This window comes from Delphinapterus leucas, chromosome 13 (genome assembly GCF_059928025.1).
Source record: "Delphinapterus leucas isolate spDelLeu-1000000601 "Yukka" chromosome 13, BTC_Dleu_Yukka2, whole genome shotgun sequence".
In the NCBI taxonomy this organism is placed as follows: Eukaryota; Metazoa; Chordata; class Mammalia; order Artiodactyla; family Monodontidae; genus Delphinapterus; species Delphinapterus leucas.
This window is the reverse complement of record NC_143141.1, coordinates 34,447,801-34,461,936: the sequence shown is the minus strand read 5'-3', so window position 1 is coordinate 34,461,936 and position 14,136 is coordinate 34,447,801. Positions and strand designations below refer to the sequence as shown.

General features: G+C 46.6%; 1 protein-coding gene across 1 annotated transcript in view; it reads right to left on the bottom strand.

The window, feature by feature from the left end:
* The window catches only part of ADD2 (adducin 2), a 38,014-nt gene extending 29,526 nt beyond the window's left edge, over positions 1–8,488 (bottom strand). The window contains exons 1-2 of the mRNA XM_022561215.3: positions 8,299–8,488; positions 6,434–6,572 (exon numbers count right to left, since the gene is read on the bottom strand). Coding sequence (XP_022416923.2) covers positions 6,434–6,572; positions 8,299–8,481 — 322 coding nt within the window. The 5' untranslated portion in view covers positions 8,482–8,488. The remainder of the gene's footprint in view (positions 1–6,433; positions 6,573–8,298) is intronic.
* Between the last annotated feature and the right edge of the window lie 5,648 nt (positions 8,489–14,136).

Below are 14,136 nucleotides of genomic sequence, written 5' to 3'. Positions count from 1 at the left end.
TGACTCCAGAGGAGAAAATCCACAGAATGGACAGCTGTGCCCAATAAGGTCCTCTGCTCCTTCGGGGAAGAATGGCATTGCTTTCGGTCAAAAATCATGGCCAGACTCAAGGCCACAGAACGAAAGTTTCTCGGAAGGCCAAGCTGACCACAAACCCTAGAGATGGACATTGAATAAAAGCATAAATAAATTTCTGAGTGGAAATATGAGTATATTTTATCAGTTTTAATGAAGACATTACTAACCATTATATTGTTTCAACTATACCATGTAATATAACTTTTTGTCTAATTTGGAAACAGGGCAGGCAGAAAGTCAAGTCAACCAGGAAGTAAATTCGTCACGTTTTTCTGACAAGTCATGAACTTCCAGAAGTCAGTGTAGCTGTGCTGGCTGAGGGGCTGGAGGCCTCGGGCGGCCACATCTGCTCCCCTCTGGATATGCAGTCCCTTGGTTAGTTATGGCTCTTTTGGGGAACTCAGAGGGATGTGGAAGTAATAGGGAAATGAGCCTAGTCAGGACATGCATAGTCAGGGCACCCAGAGGGTCTAGGAGCTGACGCTCAGTCCGTCCCATTAACCACAATGAGCGCTGCCTGCGTGCCTCAGGAAGGCAGAAGAGGGCATCTGAGCCCCAGAACTCCAATTAATCAGTGTCTAGGAGACGCTAAAAGAATCAACAGGAAAGGGTTCTGGCTTAAGATGATGTCTGGCTGGGAGCCTCCTGATGCTGTCTCTCCCAGCTTCCCACTAAAACCGTTAATGGATTACAATGCTCTTTGGAAGCTTCCACCAGCTCTATAAACCTCACTGTCACACCACGTGATGCATGTCCTCTATCAGGTTTGCCATTAGTTGAAATGACGAGACGGGCTGCAAATATGAGGGTGGACTGGGGGCATAAAGCAAGCAGAGCAAGCCTTGAACACCCCATGTCAGGAAGATGCCCCCAAAGGGCCTGTGCCCACCAACGGTGATATGCCTCCAGTGCGTGTGTCCAGTACACGAAGTTGACAGGGACAGAAGTGGTCCAAAGGCCCAGCTAAACTGGCAAGAAGAGCAACAACGAAACCCAAGAATCAAGGGTTTCTAATTCAAACTGACCAACCTGGGATGCCTGCCTCCTCTCTAGTTCCCCAGATAAGTATTTACCTCTTTGCTTCACCCCCTGCAGCAAGCTGGGAGGCATATCCAAAGCATAAGGCCCCCAGACAAAGCTGGAAGGGAGGGAGGCTGTTGTTGGGAGAGCCTTCAGACCCAGAGTCCTTTGAATCCTTCTCTTAGAAATAACTATGGAGCCCCAGAGATGGCAGGAGGCCAGAATAGGACTGAAAATACTCACTCTGTCATGTCCTCTGTGTCCTGTATCAAAGAGTCCCCTCCCCAGCCCTGTGGAGCTTCCCCATGAGGACTACCCACCCACAGGCCCAGAATAGACCAGAGGGATCCACAGGAGTCCCCAGTCCTCTGTGCTCAGGGTCTTCATAGAAAGAACGCTTATTGTGACCATCCTCACGAAAGTGAAAATCTAACTGGGCCATTATTTCAAAGTACCTAAGAAAACACAGAAAAAGATGAAAATCCACCAAACCCCCTGAAAGCTAAGCCTGAAGGACACACTATTTAGAAAAAAACAACAAAAACAAAACAACCAAAAAAACCCAAAACCAACCAGGCAAAGAAAATTCTAAGGCAAATGGACAAAGAACAACCTCTCCGGGCTTGAACTCCGGACACGTGAAAGGTTCCCTCTCCACATTCCCTGACTCAGATACCCTGGCGTGCACCAACAAGATTTTCAGGCATCCAACTGTTTTCCTGGCAGCTGCTGGTCAGTGAGGTGATGGGAATGCTGGTCAGCCCTATTTCTCTCTCAAAAGGAAGAGTATAAGGTCAGAGATATGAAAGTGATGAGAAAGAATATGATAGATATGGGAGACAAAGACCAGAGGACCTGGCGTATAAGCTATAAGTACTGGTATAATAGAAGAAAAAAATTCAGAATTGAAAAAAAGACATATATATAAAAACTGAAAGAACTTACTGCATTTCAGGGGAGAAAAGTCCATTCAAAGAAAAGCCTACAATTATATGATATGCTTCCTGACACAGTCTTGAAATACAAGGGTAAGGGGGAAAATCCACAAGCACCTAGAAAAAAAATTGGTTACCTACAAAGGAACCAATAATAGACTGTTTCAGACTTCTCTGCTACAGCAACAGATGCCAAAGACAGTACTATAGGAGATTTACAAAAACTAACAAATACTACAATAAAGTGACACAAAACAGGTAAAAATAAAGGGACCATCAAAAGTATGCCAAGGCAAAAATAAACAAAAAGATAAATAGAGCCATAACATGATCAAAGTAGAAGCCAAGGAAAAGGATATTCTTTTGGACAAAAAGGATCATTTTGTAGGTCATTTTACATGGATTAAAGGCATAATCCATAATGAAGATATAGCTATAGAAACATGTATACTTTGAAAAGCGTTTCAAGATATTCAAAGCAAAAGCTATCAGAAACAGAGAGAAATGAACAGAAATCAAATACAGTGGGAGACATTAATTCTTTATAAAATCAAAAACAATAAATGAGGATGAAGATTAAATACTACGTCCCAGAGATAGAGCCTACACCCATATATCATTTAAGTATGATATTACTAGGGCACAAAGAAAATCTCAATAAATCCCCAACACAGACATTAAGTAGGCTACATTGTCTAAACATAATGCAATAAAACTAGACATTATCAACAAGTCTTTAAAAGAATACAAATTCCAACACTTAGAAATGAGAAAACACACTCTCGGAGTGTGTTTATTTTATTTTAGAATAAAAATAAAACCAAAACAGCAACTGCAAACTACCTAGAAATTAACAATAAAGGAAATACTACATGTCAAAATGTATGGGATAAGACCAAATTTATACTCAGAGAAAAAAATTCATAGTCTTAAATGCCTTTATTATTGAATTAAATATGAAAATAATCAAATCCATTTTATTCTATTGTAGAAAAACATAAAGAACAAAATAAACCAAAGAAGAGTTATGGAAAAGAATTAATGAGTATAAAAACAAAATCAGTAAATCAGAAAACAAGAAAGTTAGTAGAACCAATATGTAAATCCAAGAACTGGCTTATGTGAGAAGATCTATGAGGAAACCAACATCTGGATTGGCCAATAAAGAGGAAGTGGGAATACACAGCACCAGGAATGAGAATGGGATGTCATATCCACAGTAGAAGGTTTAAGCAATAAAAATAATATTGTAAATCAGGCTAATAATTTTTTAAAGGCACACGAAATGGATTATTTTATATAAACTATGACCAAAATTTACTCAAGAAGCAGCAAAATAAAATTTTAAAGAACTTTAAATGAAACAGAAAAATAATGTTATCCAAATATTCCATATCTGGATAGCTTTACAAGTGAATAATAAATCTTAAAAGAGCAGAGGCTTCCTATCTAATTTAAATTCCATTAGGGCAAAGAAATGGGTGGGGATCACCCTGATTCATCTTAGGAAATTATAGTCTTAATACCAATACTAAACAAAGGCTGCCCAAAAAGTGAACTGCTTTTTATCATGTGTGACTATGGATGCAAAAATTAATAAAATTCCAGCAAATCAAACCCAGAAGAGTATTTTTAAAAGAATGCATCAAAACCATGAATGATTTATTTCAGGAATGAAAAAAAGAGTTCAATATTCAGAAATCTATTAATATAATTCACCACATCAGGGAAAGAAAAATCAATAAATGCCCAAAATGCATTTTATAAAATTCAATATCCATTTCTGAGAAAAACCCATACTGAACTAGAATACAAAGATATTTTCTTAACATGATAAAGAATAACTATCTCAAACTCTTGTGGTAAAAAAAAAAAAAGTCAGAAACAAGATAAGGATGATTACTCTCTAATCTATTATTAAACATTGTTCTGAGAGTTCTAACGGATGCAATGAGAAAACTGGAAAAGCAAACCAAAGGGTAAATGTTGGATTGAAGGTTGCAAAATGACCATTATTTGCAGATTATGTGATTTTTCTATATACAAAGCCCCAAAGAATTGAGAACATACTAGAATTTAAGAGTCCAGTAAGTGGCTAGTTTAAATAATATATAAATACATATATCTCCAACGATTTCCCTAGATGACAGCTATAACCAGAAAAAAAGTTGATTGGAGAATCACTTAAAATGACAAAGTTACATAAAATTTCCAGGATAAACTTAACAAGAAATTAGTAAGGACTATAAGAAAATAACTACTAGCTTTTCTGATGGACATTTTAAAAGATTTAAATAAATAGAAGACACACATCATTTCTGAAAAGATTTAAAATTCATTTATGCACATATTTTTTTAAGCACCTGTTATATGCCAGGTGCTACTTTTCTAAGTCCAGGACACTACTCTAACGGTGAACAAAACATACATATATCCTCCCCGCCATGGAGTTTACATTCTAATACAAAGTTGTACATTTATAAATTCTGCACCAAATTAATCTATTCATTTAATGTAATCCCAATCAAAATCCCAAAAGGAATTTTTTGAGGTGGATGGAGAGACGTGACAAAATACTTCTAAAGTAATTTTAAAGAATCAACTTAAACAATGGTGGAGAAAAATTGGCAAATGAATAATTAAGGGTATTTTATTGGATGATAAAACATAGGGAAGGTGTTTCTAAGTATGCAGTCAAAAGCAGAAAACACAAAGGAAAATAATAATGGATTCAACTACATGGAAATTAAAGAATTCTGCAACACAAAAATATCATGAACAAAATTAAAAGGCAAAGGAGACACTGGAAAAAAATCTGCAATGTATTTGACAGATAGTAGGGAACTAGCCTTACTTTATGATTTTTAAATCTGTAAGAAAAGAATATGCAAGTAGCAAAATTGGCAAAGGATGTGACAGGCAATTTAGTACAAAAAGAAAATCATGCCCAATATGTATATGAAAATATATTCAATCTCTATAGTAATCAAATGCAGATCAAAACACAAAGTACTATTCATCACCCATCATATCATGAGGATGAAACAAATGGTAACACAGACTACAGATCAGGGTGGAGGATACGGGCACTCTTGCATTTCTGGTAGGAATGTAAATTCATTCCATCTTTCTCCAGGGTAATTTGGCATTATGCATTGCTGCCTTTAAAACATGCGTATAATTCAGTCTAGCAATTCTACTTCTAGTAATTTATCTTAAGAAAATAGTCATGGATATACTCGCAGATTTATTTACAAGGATGTTTATTGCATTGTCATTCATAATAGCAAAAAGTTGGAAACCACCTAAAAGTCCAAAAATGGGAAACTGATTAAATAAACTGTGGCATATTCAGCCATGTACAGAAGAGTATACATCCACCAAAAATTATGCTATAGAACCATATTTTATTATGTGAAAAATTAGTCAAGATATGCTAAGGCTATTAAATTTGTATGTATAATGCGATTCCACTTTTTTTGGCATAGTCTGTATATGTTAAGAGAAAAAGGCTGGAAGGATATACGCCAAAATATTGATAATAGTAATTTCTTGGTTGTAAGAACACAGTACAGTAATTTTTATTACCCTTTCTCAACTATTTTCCTAATTTTCAACTATAATCCTATATTCATCTTGCTGAGGGGAAGTATTTTTCGATGTCTGTTTCTTAAAGGTTGTGGGCAGAGCTTCAGAGCCAAGGAAGATGTGTTCGTGCCTAGCCCTGGTTGCTCTTGGCCCTTGTCTACGGAGTCAGTTGGCCTGTCCAGTGGGGTGAGGAGACAATGGCTCCAATGGCCTCCCATCTGCCCTCCCCCCCCCCCCCCCCCCCCCGCCAACTCCATCTCCAAGGGAGTGACGCCAGGGGATTGAGGGAAGATCAGCCTTAGGGCTGGATGCTGTGAGGACACAAGGATTTTCTTAGGTTCTGTGCCCATAGCTCGAGTAACAGAGAGCAGAATCCTAACTCTCCACTGTCCACTCCTGGGCCTCAAGCAGCGGCCGTGCAAGGGACCTTGAGTTGCAAAGCTCTTCCCTCCATGCTAATCCGCTTACGAGGGATCATACATAGGCCGCCCTGCCTCTCATTGCAGTGACATGATGTCATCCTCCGCCCGCCCCCAGCAGAACCCGAACTAGGTTCTCCCTTAAGTCTCCACCACCCCCTGCCCTCCGATTTCTGGGCATCAGGGGTAATCCTCCTGGGGCCTTTAAATCGCAGCAGCATCAGAAGCAGAGGCAGGTATCTCTCTGGCTGCGGCCCAGCTCCCCCAGGCCTGTTAATGCAGCTGCAGCGCTCACTGCGTAGGCCGGCAGCAACCAAGCCGCTTCTGACTGCGCCTTTCCCTCCCCCACTTCCTCTACCTCTGCTCCTGGCAGCTCCCCAGCTCCCCACGTACTCATGGAAGATGTTGGGAAGACTGCGTGGGAGGTGCTGGCCATGAAGTCCGCGATCTGCCGCAGGGCCCAGATGTTGGAGGAGTTGTTCCCCTTCTTCATCTGCTCCTGGATGAGGCCTTCCAGCTCCTCCCTGAAAGACTGAAGCAGGCCCCCGAGTCGCTGGTCCTCCCAGTGTGCCTCATGTGGGAGACAGAGGGCCCCTCTCCCAAGTGCCCACCCCTAGCCCTTGGGTCAGCTAGGCCAGGACCACATGTGGGATATCTAGGTCCCAGGGGGCACCGGGCAATCCCACTGGGACCTCAGGAGCCTCCCCAGACTGCTGTGTGGGGAGCAGTAAGGAGATTCTGGGAATGAATCCTGTCCCTTTGCCTCATGGGCAATACTCCAGACTCCTGGTCCTTCCTGTATCTCAGGGATAGCCTAGACCCCCTCCCCTGCCCACCCATCAGACATGGCAGGACTTCACTTTAGTAATTAAAAGACTTTTTAGAAAGCAGAATTGAATGAAAAAGTATGCCATCTTTCCTGTCCGCTAGCCAGGCCGATGGCTCTTCTGGGCCTCAGTTTCTTCATATTCAGGATTTGATGACCTCAGAGGTCACTTCCACTTCTGATGTCCTGCTACTCTAAGCCTGGCTTTTCAGACCATCAGGCCACAAATGGGGCATGCCTGTCCACCAGGTGGCAGCAGGGAGCACTCAGGAGGAAATGGGGAGCCACTTAGGTGTTGGGGAATCTACAAAAGGACAGAAGAAGCATGACCTCCTCCTGTCCCCATCTCCTGCCTGAGAATAGAGTCCCATCCTTCAGGCCCCCAGACTTGGGTTGGTACTAACTCTGCCACTTCTCCTACCACACCCGCCATCCCTTCTAGTCTCCCTCAGAGTTTCTGTCATCCCAACGTTTTTAGCAGCTGCCATTTTCCTCCAGACTCCCCAACATGGTGTCATCTGTCACCAAGACCTCGGGCCCATCCCCCTTAGCACTCCTCTGTGAGGCCCGAGCATTCACAGTGTGCTCTCAACCAGGGTCTCAGAAAAGCCGGGTAGTGGCTGAGGCAGATCTCATCCTGGCAGGTACCTGGAGATGCCAGCTCCGCCCCTGAGCTTCCCAACACTTAGGATCATGCACTGTTGCCTGCGGAGCCCCCAGCTTTACTGCCCTGAGACTCCCCCTTGCCTCTGTCCACACTGCTCTTCCTCCCCCTCTGAGGGCCTGCACCACCCTCCTGCTTCACTGGTCCAGTAGGCCCACCCTCCACCCTCCATCCTCAACGCACCACCTGTCTCAAGGAAGAGCTCTGTGTCCACGACAGGCAGGTGCCAGCTGACCTCCAGACTCCAGCCACGGCTGGGTGATCCGGTCTCGCCCGCTGTGCCCTCCACTCCCCCACCTCCTGGGGTCTTCAAAGCCTTATTTACCAGGACGGAGCTCTTTGTGGCGTTCAGAAAAGGGAGCCCCAACCCTCCCACGTGGCGCCCCCCGGTGGCCGCTGGTTTACTCGAATTGTTACAGCTTTCGGTGAAGAGGGAAAGGAAGACTGGAAAGTGAGGCTCAAGAAGGGGCACAAGAAACTGAGGTGGGGCTCCTGCCTCTCAGACCCACCTCCTCCCGGCACCGAGCCAAACCACTGCATATAAACCAGGTTTTGCCCTCCGCCAGTGACTAGGGAGAGACACACACCCATGTTGCCAGAGCATCTTGCTCAGAGAGCTGAAAATTGCTCCGACCCTGAGCCAGCGGAAGCGGAGTTATTTATCTTTCAGGTTCACCGGCTGAATCAGCGTCCCCCTCATCTCCCCTCGCCACACCCCCTGCGGCCTCCTTTCTCCTCCCCCGCCCCGCCGGGGCAGACCCCGCTCACCGGGCTCTGCAGGATCATGGTGACACGCTTCTTCTTCTCCATCAGGTTGAAGTCCTGCCGCAGGTCCGCTGCACGGTTGCGAAGGCGCAGGTACTCGGGGTCGTCCTCGGAGAAACGATCGAAGTACTGCTGCCCCTGCGCGGACGGCGGGGAGGCGGCCTCGGGGACAGGCTCTTCACTCATTGTCCTGGTGGGTTTACAATCCACTCCTGGAATCCTGCAGAGAAAAAAGGAGGGTACTCCCAGTCGGGGTACGCGCCTCCTAAGGCAGAGGGCTTGGATTCGGGGAGATTCGCGGTGGGAGGCGGCTCTTCCATGGAGGGTGTGAGCGGGGCCGCGAGTTGGAGGGCTGGGCACCGCGGCTGCCGGCCTGTAGGGCGTCCAACGAAGTGAAAATGTGTCACCGGCTCGGGGTCCCCCGCCCTTCCCTGCCTGACCCTCCCGGCTTCGGCGGCCACACTCGGGTTCAAGTAGACGGGTCCTCCAGTGCGAGCGCGACCTGCAAACCTCTGGGGGCATCTTGTGATGCTTATCTACACAGTGTAAAGCTATTCACTGGGAATTCGTACTTGATCTAAAATGTAAACCCTCTAAGAAGCCTCCTAAAAACATTCGGTGGGAAATCCACAAAACTGAATAAAAGAGGTGTGCAATTTTTATTAATGGAAAATAAGCTTCTCCTAAACCCCAGTAAATAAATATTGAGAAACAGTAAAAGAATAAACACCGGGCTTCCCTGGTGGCGCAGTGGTTGAGAGTCCGCCTGCCGATGCAGGGGACACGGGTTCGTGCCCCGGTCCGGGAAGATCCCACATGCTGCAGAGCGGCTGGGCCCGTGAGCCATGGCCGCTGAGCCTGCGCGTCCGGAGCCTGTGCTCCGCAACGGGGGAGGCCACAACAGTGAGAGGCCCACGTACCGCAAAAAAAAAAAAAAAGAATAAACACCGTTTGAAGGGCACCACATTGCCGGGCTGCCCAGAGGCCCGTATATCTTGACCTGGTCCCTGGAGGGAGGGCTAGGGCAGTGTTTGGAAAGTTGGTCTGGGGAAAAGCCACATATTTTTTCTACTCAAGCAGCCTTTTTTAAATGCCTGAACGAGGAATGAAGGAATGGCTTCTATGGGCATATTGGAGCCCTTCTGAAGAAGGAGGCTGCCATTCAGCCTCTGCTTCCCAGCTGTGAGACTCTGGCCATGACAGTCTCCCTCTGTATCAGCACGGCTAGGCCCTCAGATCTGGGTTGTGCCCCTTCAACATCCAGAGGGGGTGGAGGCTTACAGAGCTTCAGCCTTCTCCCAGTTGGCTGAGCCCCTTCTCAGCAAAAGAAGGCAAGTGCCTGGGCTTCCCTGGTGGCGCAGTGGTTGAGAGTCCGCCTGCCGATGCAGGGGACACGGGTTTGTGTCCCAGTCTGGGAGGATCCCATGTGCCGCGGAGCGGCTGGACCCGTGAGCCATGGCCGCTGGGCCTGCGCATCCGGAGCCTGTGCTCCGCAACGGGAGAGGCCGCAGCAGTGCATACTGCATACTGCAAAAGAGAAAAAAAGAAGGCAAGTGCCTTGACTGAACAATAATTAGTTTTTGAACACAAGTGAATTTTGAATTAGTTTTTGAACACAAGTACGGAGATACCAACGGAAGAGCTTTACCTGGGGTCAGGGCACCTGGCTTTCATCCTTAACCTGACCCTCCCTCACTTTGCCTCTGGGGTCTCCCATTCCAGGAGATGGAGCCTCTCTTGTTCTCTCAGAGCAGCTGCTGGCCTCCCCAGATCTGATCTGCTCCGACCCCTCAGCTGATCCTGCTAGCCCAAGCCTTAGCCTTCATTCCAGCCAACAGCTCATTACGAAAGAGGCCTTGCTGACAACCAGGAAAGCAAATTCTTGTTGTCCATGAGCTGTCTGTGATCTCTTCTTCCTGCTTCTGTCAGCACTTTACCCTCCACCTTATAGCTCCTCTGAGTGGGGTGGGCATGAGAAGTGGGAGTCCATCCCATCAGCCCGGAACACTCAGGTGATTGATTGATTGATTGATTTTATTATTATTATTTGCATTCTCCTTTGGAGAAGGCAAGTAACAAGTTCAAGGGAAGACACATGGACAAGGTCCTTCGAGGGTCAGCTGAAGCTCTGAACCCTCGGCCTGGAGCAGGGATCTCAATCTTGGGTGCACGTTGGAATCACCTGGAGAACTTTGAAAAATACTGATATCAGAGATTCTAATATAATTAGTCCAGGGTGTGACCTGATCATCAGGATTTTTTTAAAGTTCTCTGGGTGATTCTAATGGGCAGCCGGGTTGAAATACCACTGGCTAGATGTCAGTTGCTGTATCATGCAACAGAAGGCATCCATTCCAGGTGCTGGTCATTTCTAGCAAGACTGCCAAGGTGGCACCGCCTCTCATGGCTGTCCAGGCCTCCTCCTCCCACTCTATTCACCAGCTGCCACCACACACCTGACCTGGGGCAGCAAGAGGGCTCCAAGTGCCACCACCACCTGCTTTTACAAGTTTACAAAACCATGACGTCTGATCTTAATTCCGTCACTAATTAGTCAGCTCCTTGTGAAAGCCCTCACCAGATCTCCCCCAGTTAGCACCACCCTTACCAGCCATGTCGAGGGGATGGAGGATGGAGAAGGGAAGAAGGAGTCGCCTTGCAGTGGCAGCCAAAAACAAACAAACCAACCAACGGTCTCTAAGGAAGTATTTTGAGACGTATTTGGCAGGTTGCTAAGATGTTTGAGGTTGTACTTAGTGACACGTAGAGGCAGATTCTTCGTCTAAGTGAAGAGTGATTGAGTCCATCAGGGATGCTTCTGGTTGAACGAGCTCTGGACTGAAGTTAGCATCTGCAGTGTTGCCCCAGTTCCGACGTTCTCTAGTTCACGGACTTGGGCGAGTAATTTCCCTCTTCGGGTGTCACTTTGTCCATTCCTAAATTGGGCAGTGGACAGAATGGACCTCTGAGGCCCCTTCCAGTTCTGACACTATATGGAGAGAGACAGACTCATGTAGAAAAGGCAGAAGGATGGAGGATCTAGGTTTCCTGGAGCAAGAGACCTTCTTCCTGCATCTCCCCAGTTCCTCTTCCTCAAGCCAAATGCTGAAAGAGAAACACCTGCAAAGAGCACATATGACCTACTGACTGTTACCTTGTGGTTTCAAGTCAATCCCATGCACATGGGATGAGTTAAGAATACTTCACCCCCATCATGCTCCCAAACAGCTTCATCTCTGGAACTTGGGAAGAGAGAAGAGACCGCAAGGTCAAACATAATGGGAATGCAACGGAGCCGTGCAGACATGGGGTCACCACCCGGGTTCTTCTGGGAAGACACCGCTGCAGACCAAAATTCTTCCAGAGGCATCGCCCCCCTGTATCTGTCCCCTTTAATTCTCTTGGGCACCTTCACACCCCCGAATCTTTGATGTTATTTTTAAAATAGCAACAAGCCATCCCCCAATGGATACACTGGATGTGGGCGTGGAGATCCCTGTGCCCCTCACAACGCCAAATCCCACTAGCTCCAGAACCACCTGAGCTGTCAGCTTCTCTGGGACCAGCACAGCCTGGTACTGAACCCTCCTGGACTAAATCCTTTTCATCCAGGCAGGAAAAAGCTGGTCCTCTCTCTTCCCTTTGGAGTGGCTGCACTTCCCAGGAATCAGGCTGTGAAGTCTCTGAAGTAGCTCTGGCCCACGAAGCATGAGGAACGAAGACCTTCCAGGCCCGATGGACAGGAACCTCCAGGCCTGCCTTCACTCGTTAGAGCCCAGCCCCACAGGGCTGCTCCAGAGGTGCTCCGATGGGGGAGGGGGTAGAAAATGGAAACCCTGACTCCCTCACCACGACAGCTGGGGCCTGGGCAAACTCTTCGGTTTTGTGAACCAAAGGCATTCTTCTGTGCTCCTTCTTTCCCTTCCCGAGATGTTGGGAGGTGGTCAAAGTTGTGTGCAGCACAGCTTAGTGGTTAAAACCAAGGACTCTGGAACCAGACCATGAGTTCAAATCTTAGCTATGCCCCTTATTAGCTGTGTGATCTTGGGCAAGTTACCTAACCTCTCTGTGCCTCAGTTTCCCCATATATTAAACAGGGATTGCAACTATTTAACTTCTCTTTAGGTTGTTGTGAGGATTGGGTGAGTTAATGTATGTGAAGTAGTTCGAAAAGCTCCTGGTGCATAGCAAGTGCTATTAGCATTTGCTCTTATTATGTGTCATTTAGGGGCTAGAATCATCGTAGCATGAGGAACTCGAGTAATGAGAGGCTTACGATTCAATTGTAAACAGGTACACACCAAATAACTGTAATTATATGTTTTAGTCCCCAAACTAATTCAATCTTGAACTATATTAACAAAAAGAAAATCCAGAAAGAGACTGACGAGAATGCCTCGTTCTCTGACCAGATAGCGGGAACGTGTCAACTGGGAGATCACAAAGGAAAAGGGGTAAGCAGGGTGCTAAAGATCACAGGATACCGGCGCTTGTGAGGCCAGGTGTGGCGTCATAAAGAATAGAAGGGGCCTCTGGCCCCAGTTCCTGGCACAGAGCTTCAAAAACACATGGGATTTCTAAAACGTCCAAAAGACATTAGGAGTGTCTTTTCTTAGTCATCGTGAGCCCCTTTCACCAAGTCTGAGTTTTTATGCAAATGTGGTGACTTATGGTGGGCACTTAGATATTTCAAGGGAGGGACTGGCCACTGAGAAAGACCAAGTACATGATTAGAGGGTTGGAACTTCACCCTCATCCCAACCACAGAGGGAGGAGGGGAGAGGGGCTGGGGACTGCATTCAATCAAGTGGCAAATGATTGAATCAGTTGTGCCTGGTAATAACGCACACCGCCTTTAAAGAACCCTGGAGAGTAAGGCCAGGCGGAGCTTCCTGGTTGGTGAGCACATTGCTGGGCTGGATGGGGGCGTGGAAGCTCTGCACCACGCCCTCAACCCCCAGACCCTACCCTGCTTTTGTCTGGCTATTCCTGAGTTGGATCTTTTATAATAAAACTGCAATTGCAGTTATAGCGCTTTCGGTGAGTTCGGCGAGTTATTCTAGGGAATTATAGAAACTGAAAGGGAGGTTGTGGGAACCCCCAAATTTACAGTCAAGTTGGTCGGAAGTGCAGATGGCCTGGGGTTCACACCTGTAGCTGGCCTCTGAAGAGGGCAGAGCCTTGTTCATGACTTTGCCTTTTCTTACGTGCCCTTTTAACTCAGGGTAGTGTCAGAACTGGGTTGAATTGTAGGACGTTCAGAGAATTGGTGACGGAATACCACCAAGCAACTTGTATTTGTGATTTATTTTCATTCCCAGGACCGCTCTGTGAGGCAGACATTGGTGTCCCAGCTTTACAGATTAAAAAAAACTGAATCAGAGAGGTTAACTAACTTGCTGAAGATCACACAGATTAGCAGTGGAGTCAGGATTTCAACCAGGCCTGCCTCTGGCCCCAGGTCCTGCATTCCTCCACTCCAATTGTCCCTAAATATATGCTGGACTGCCACGTGGAAGAGGGATTAGGCTGATTCCTTAGAGCCTCGGGGGCCAGAACCAGGAAGCAAGTGGTTACTGCAGGCCGGCAGGCAGATTCTAGCCAAGGGTGCGAGGGTGAGCCTTCCACCAGCAGGAGCTGCTCAGTAACGAGAGGATGGGACAGGCTGCCTCGTTAGGTGGTGAGCTCTCTCCTTGGAGTCAGGGTGACTACAGGATGCTATAGTGGGGCTTCTGCCCTGCTCGGGGTTGGACCAGTGACCTCTAAGGTCCTTCTGATTCCATGGTAGCTCTTTTTCTTATTGAAGTGTAGTTGATTTGCAATGTTATGCCAATCTCTGCT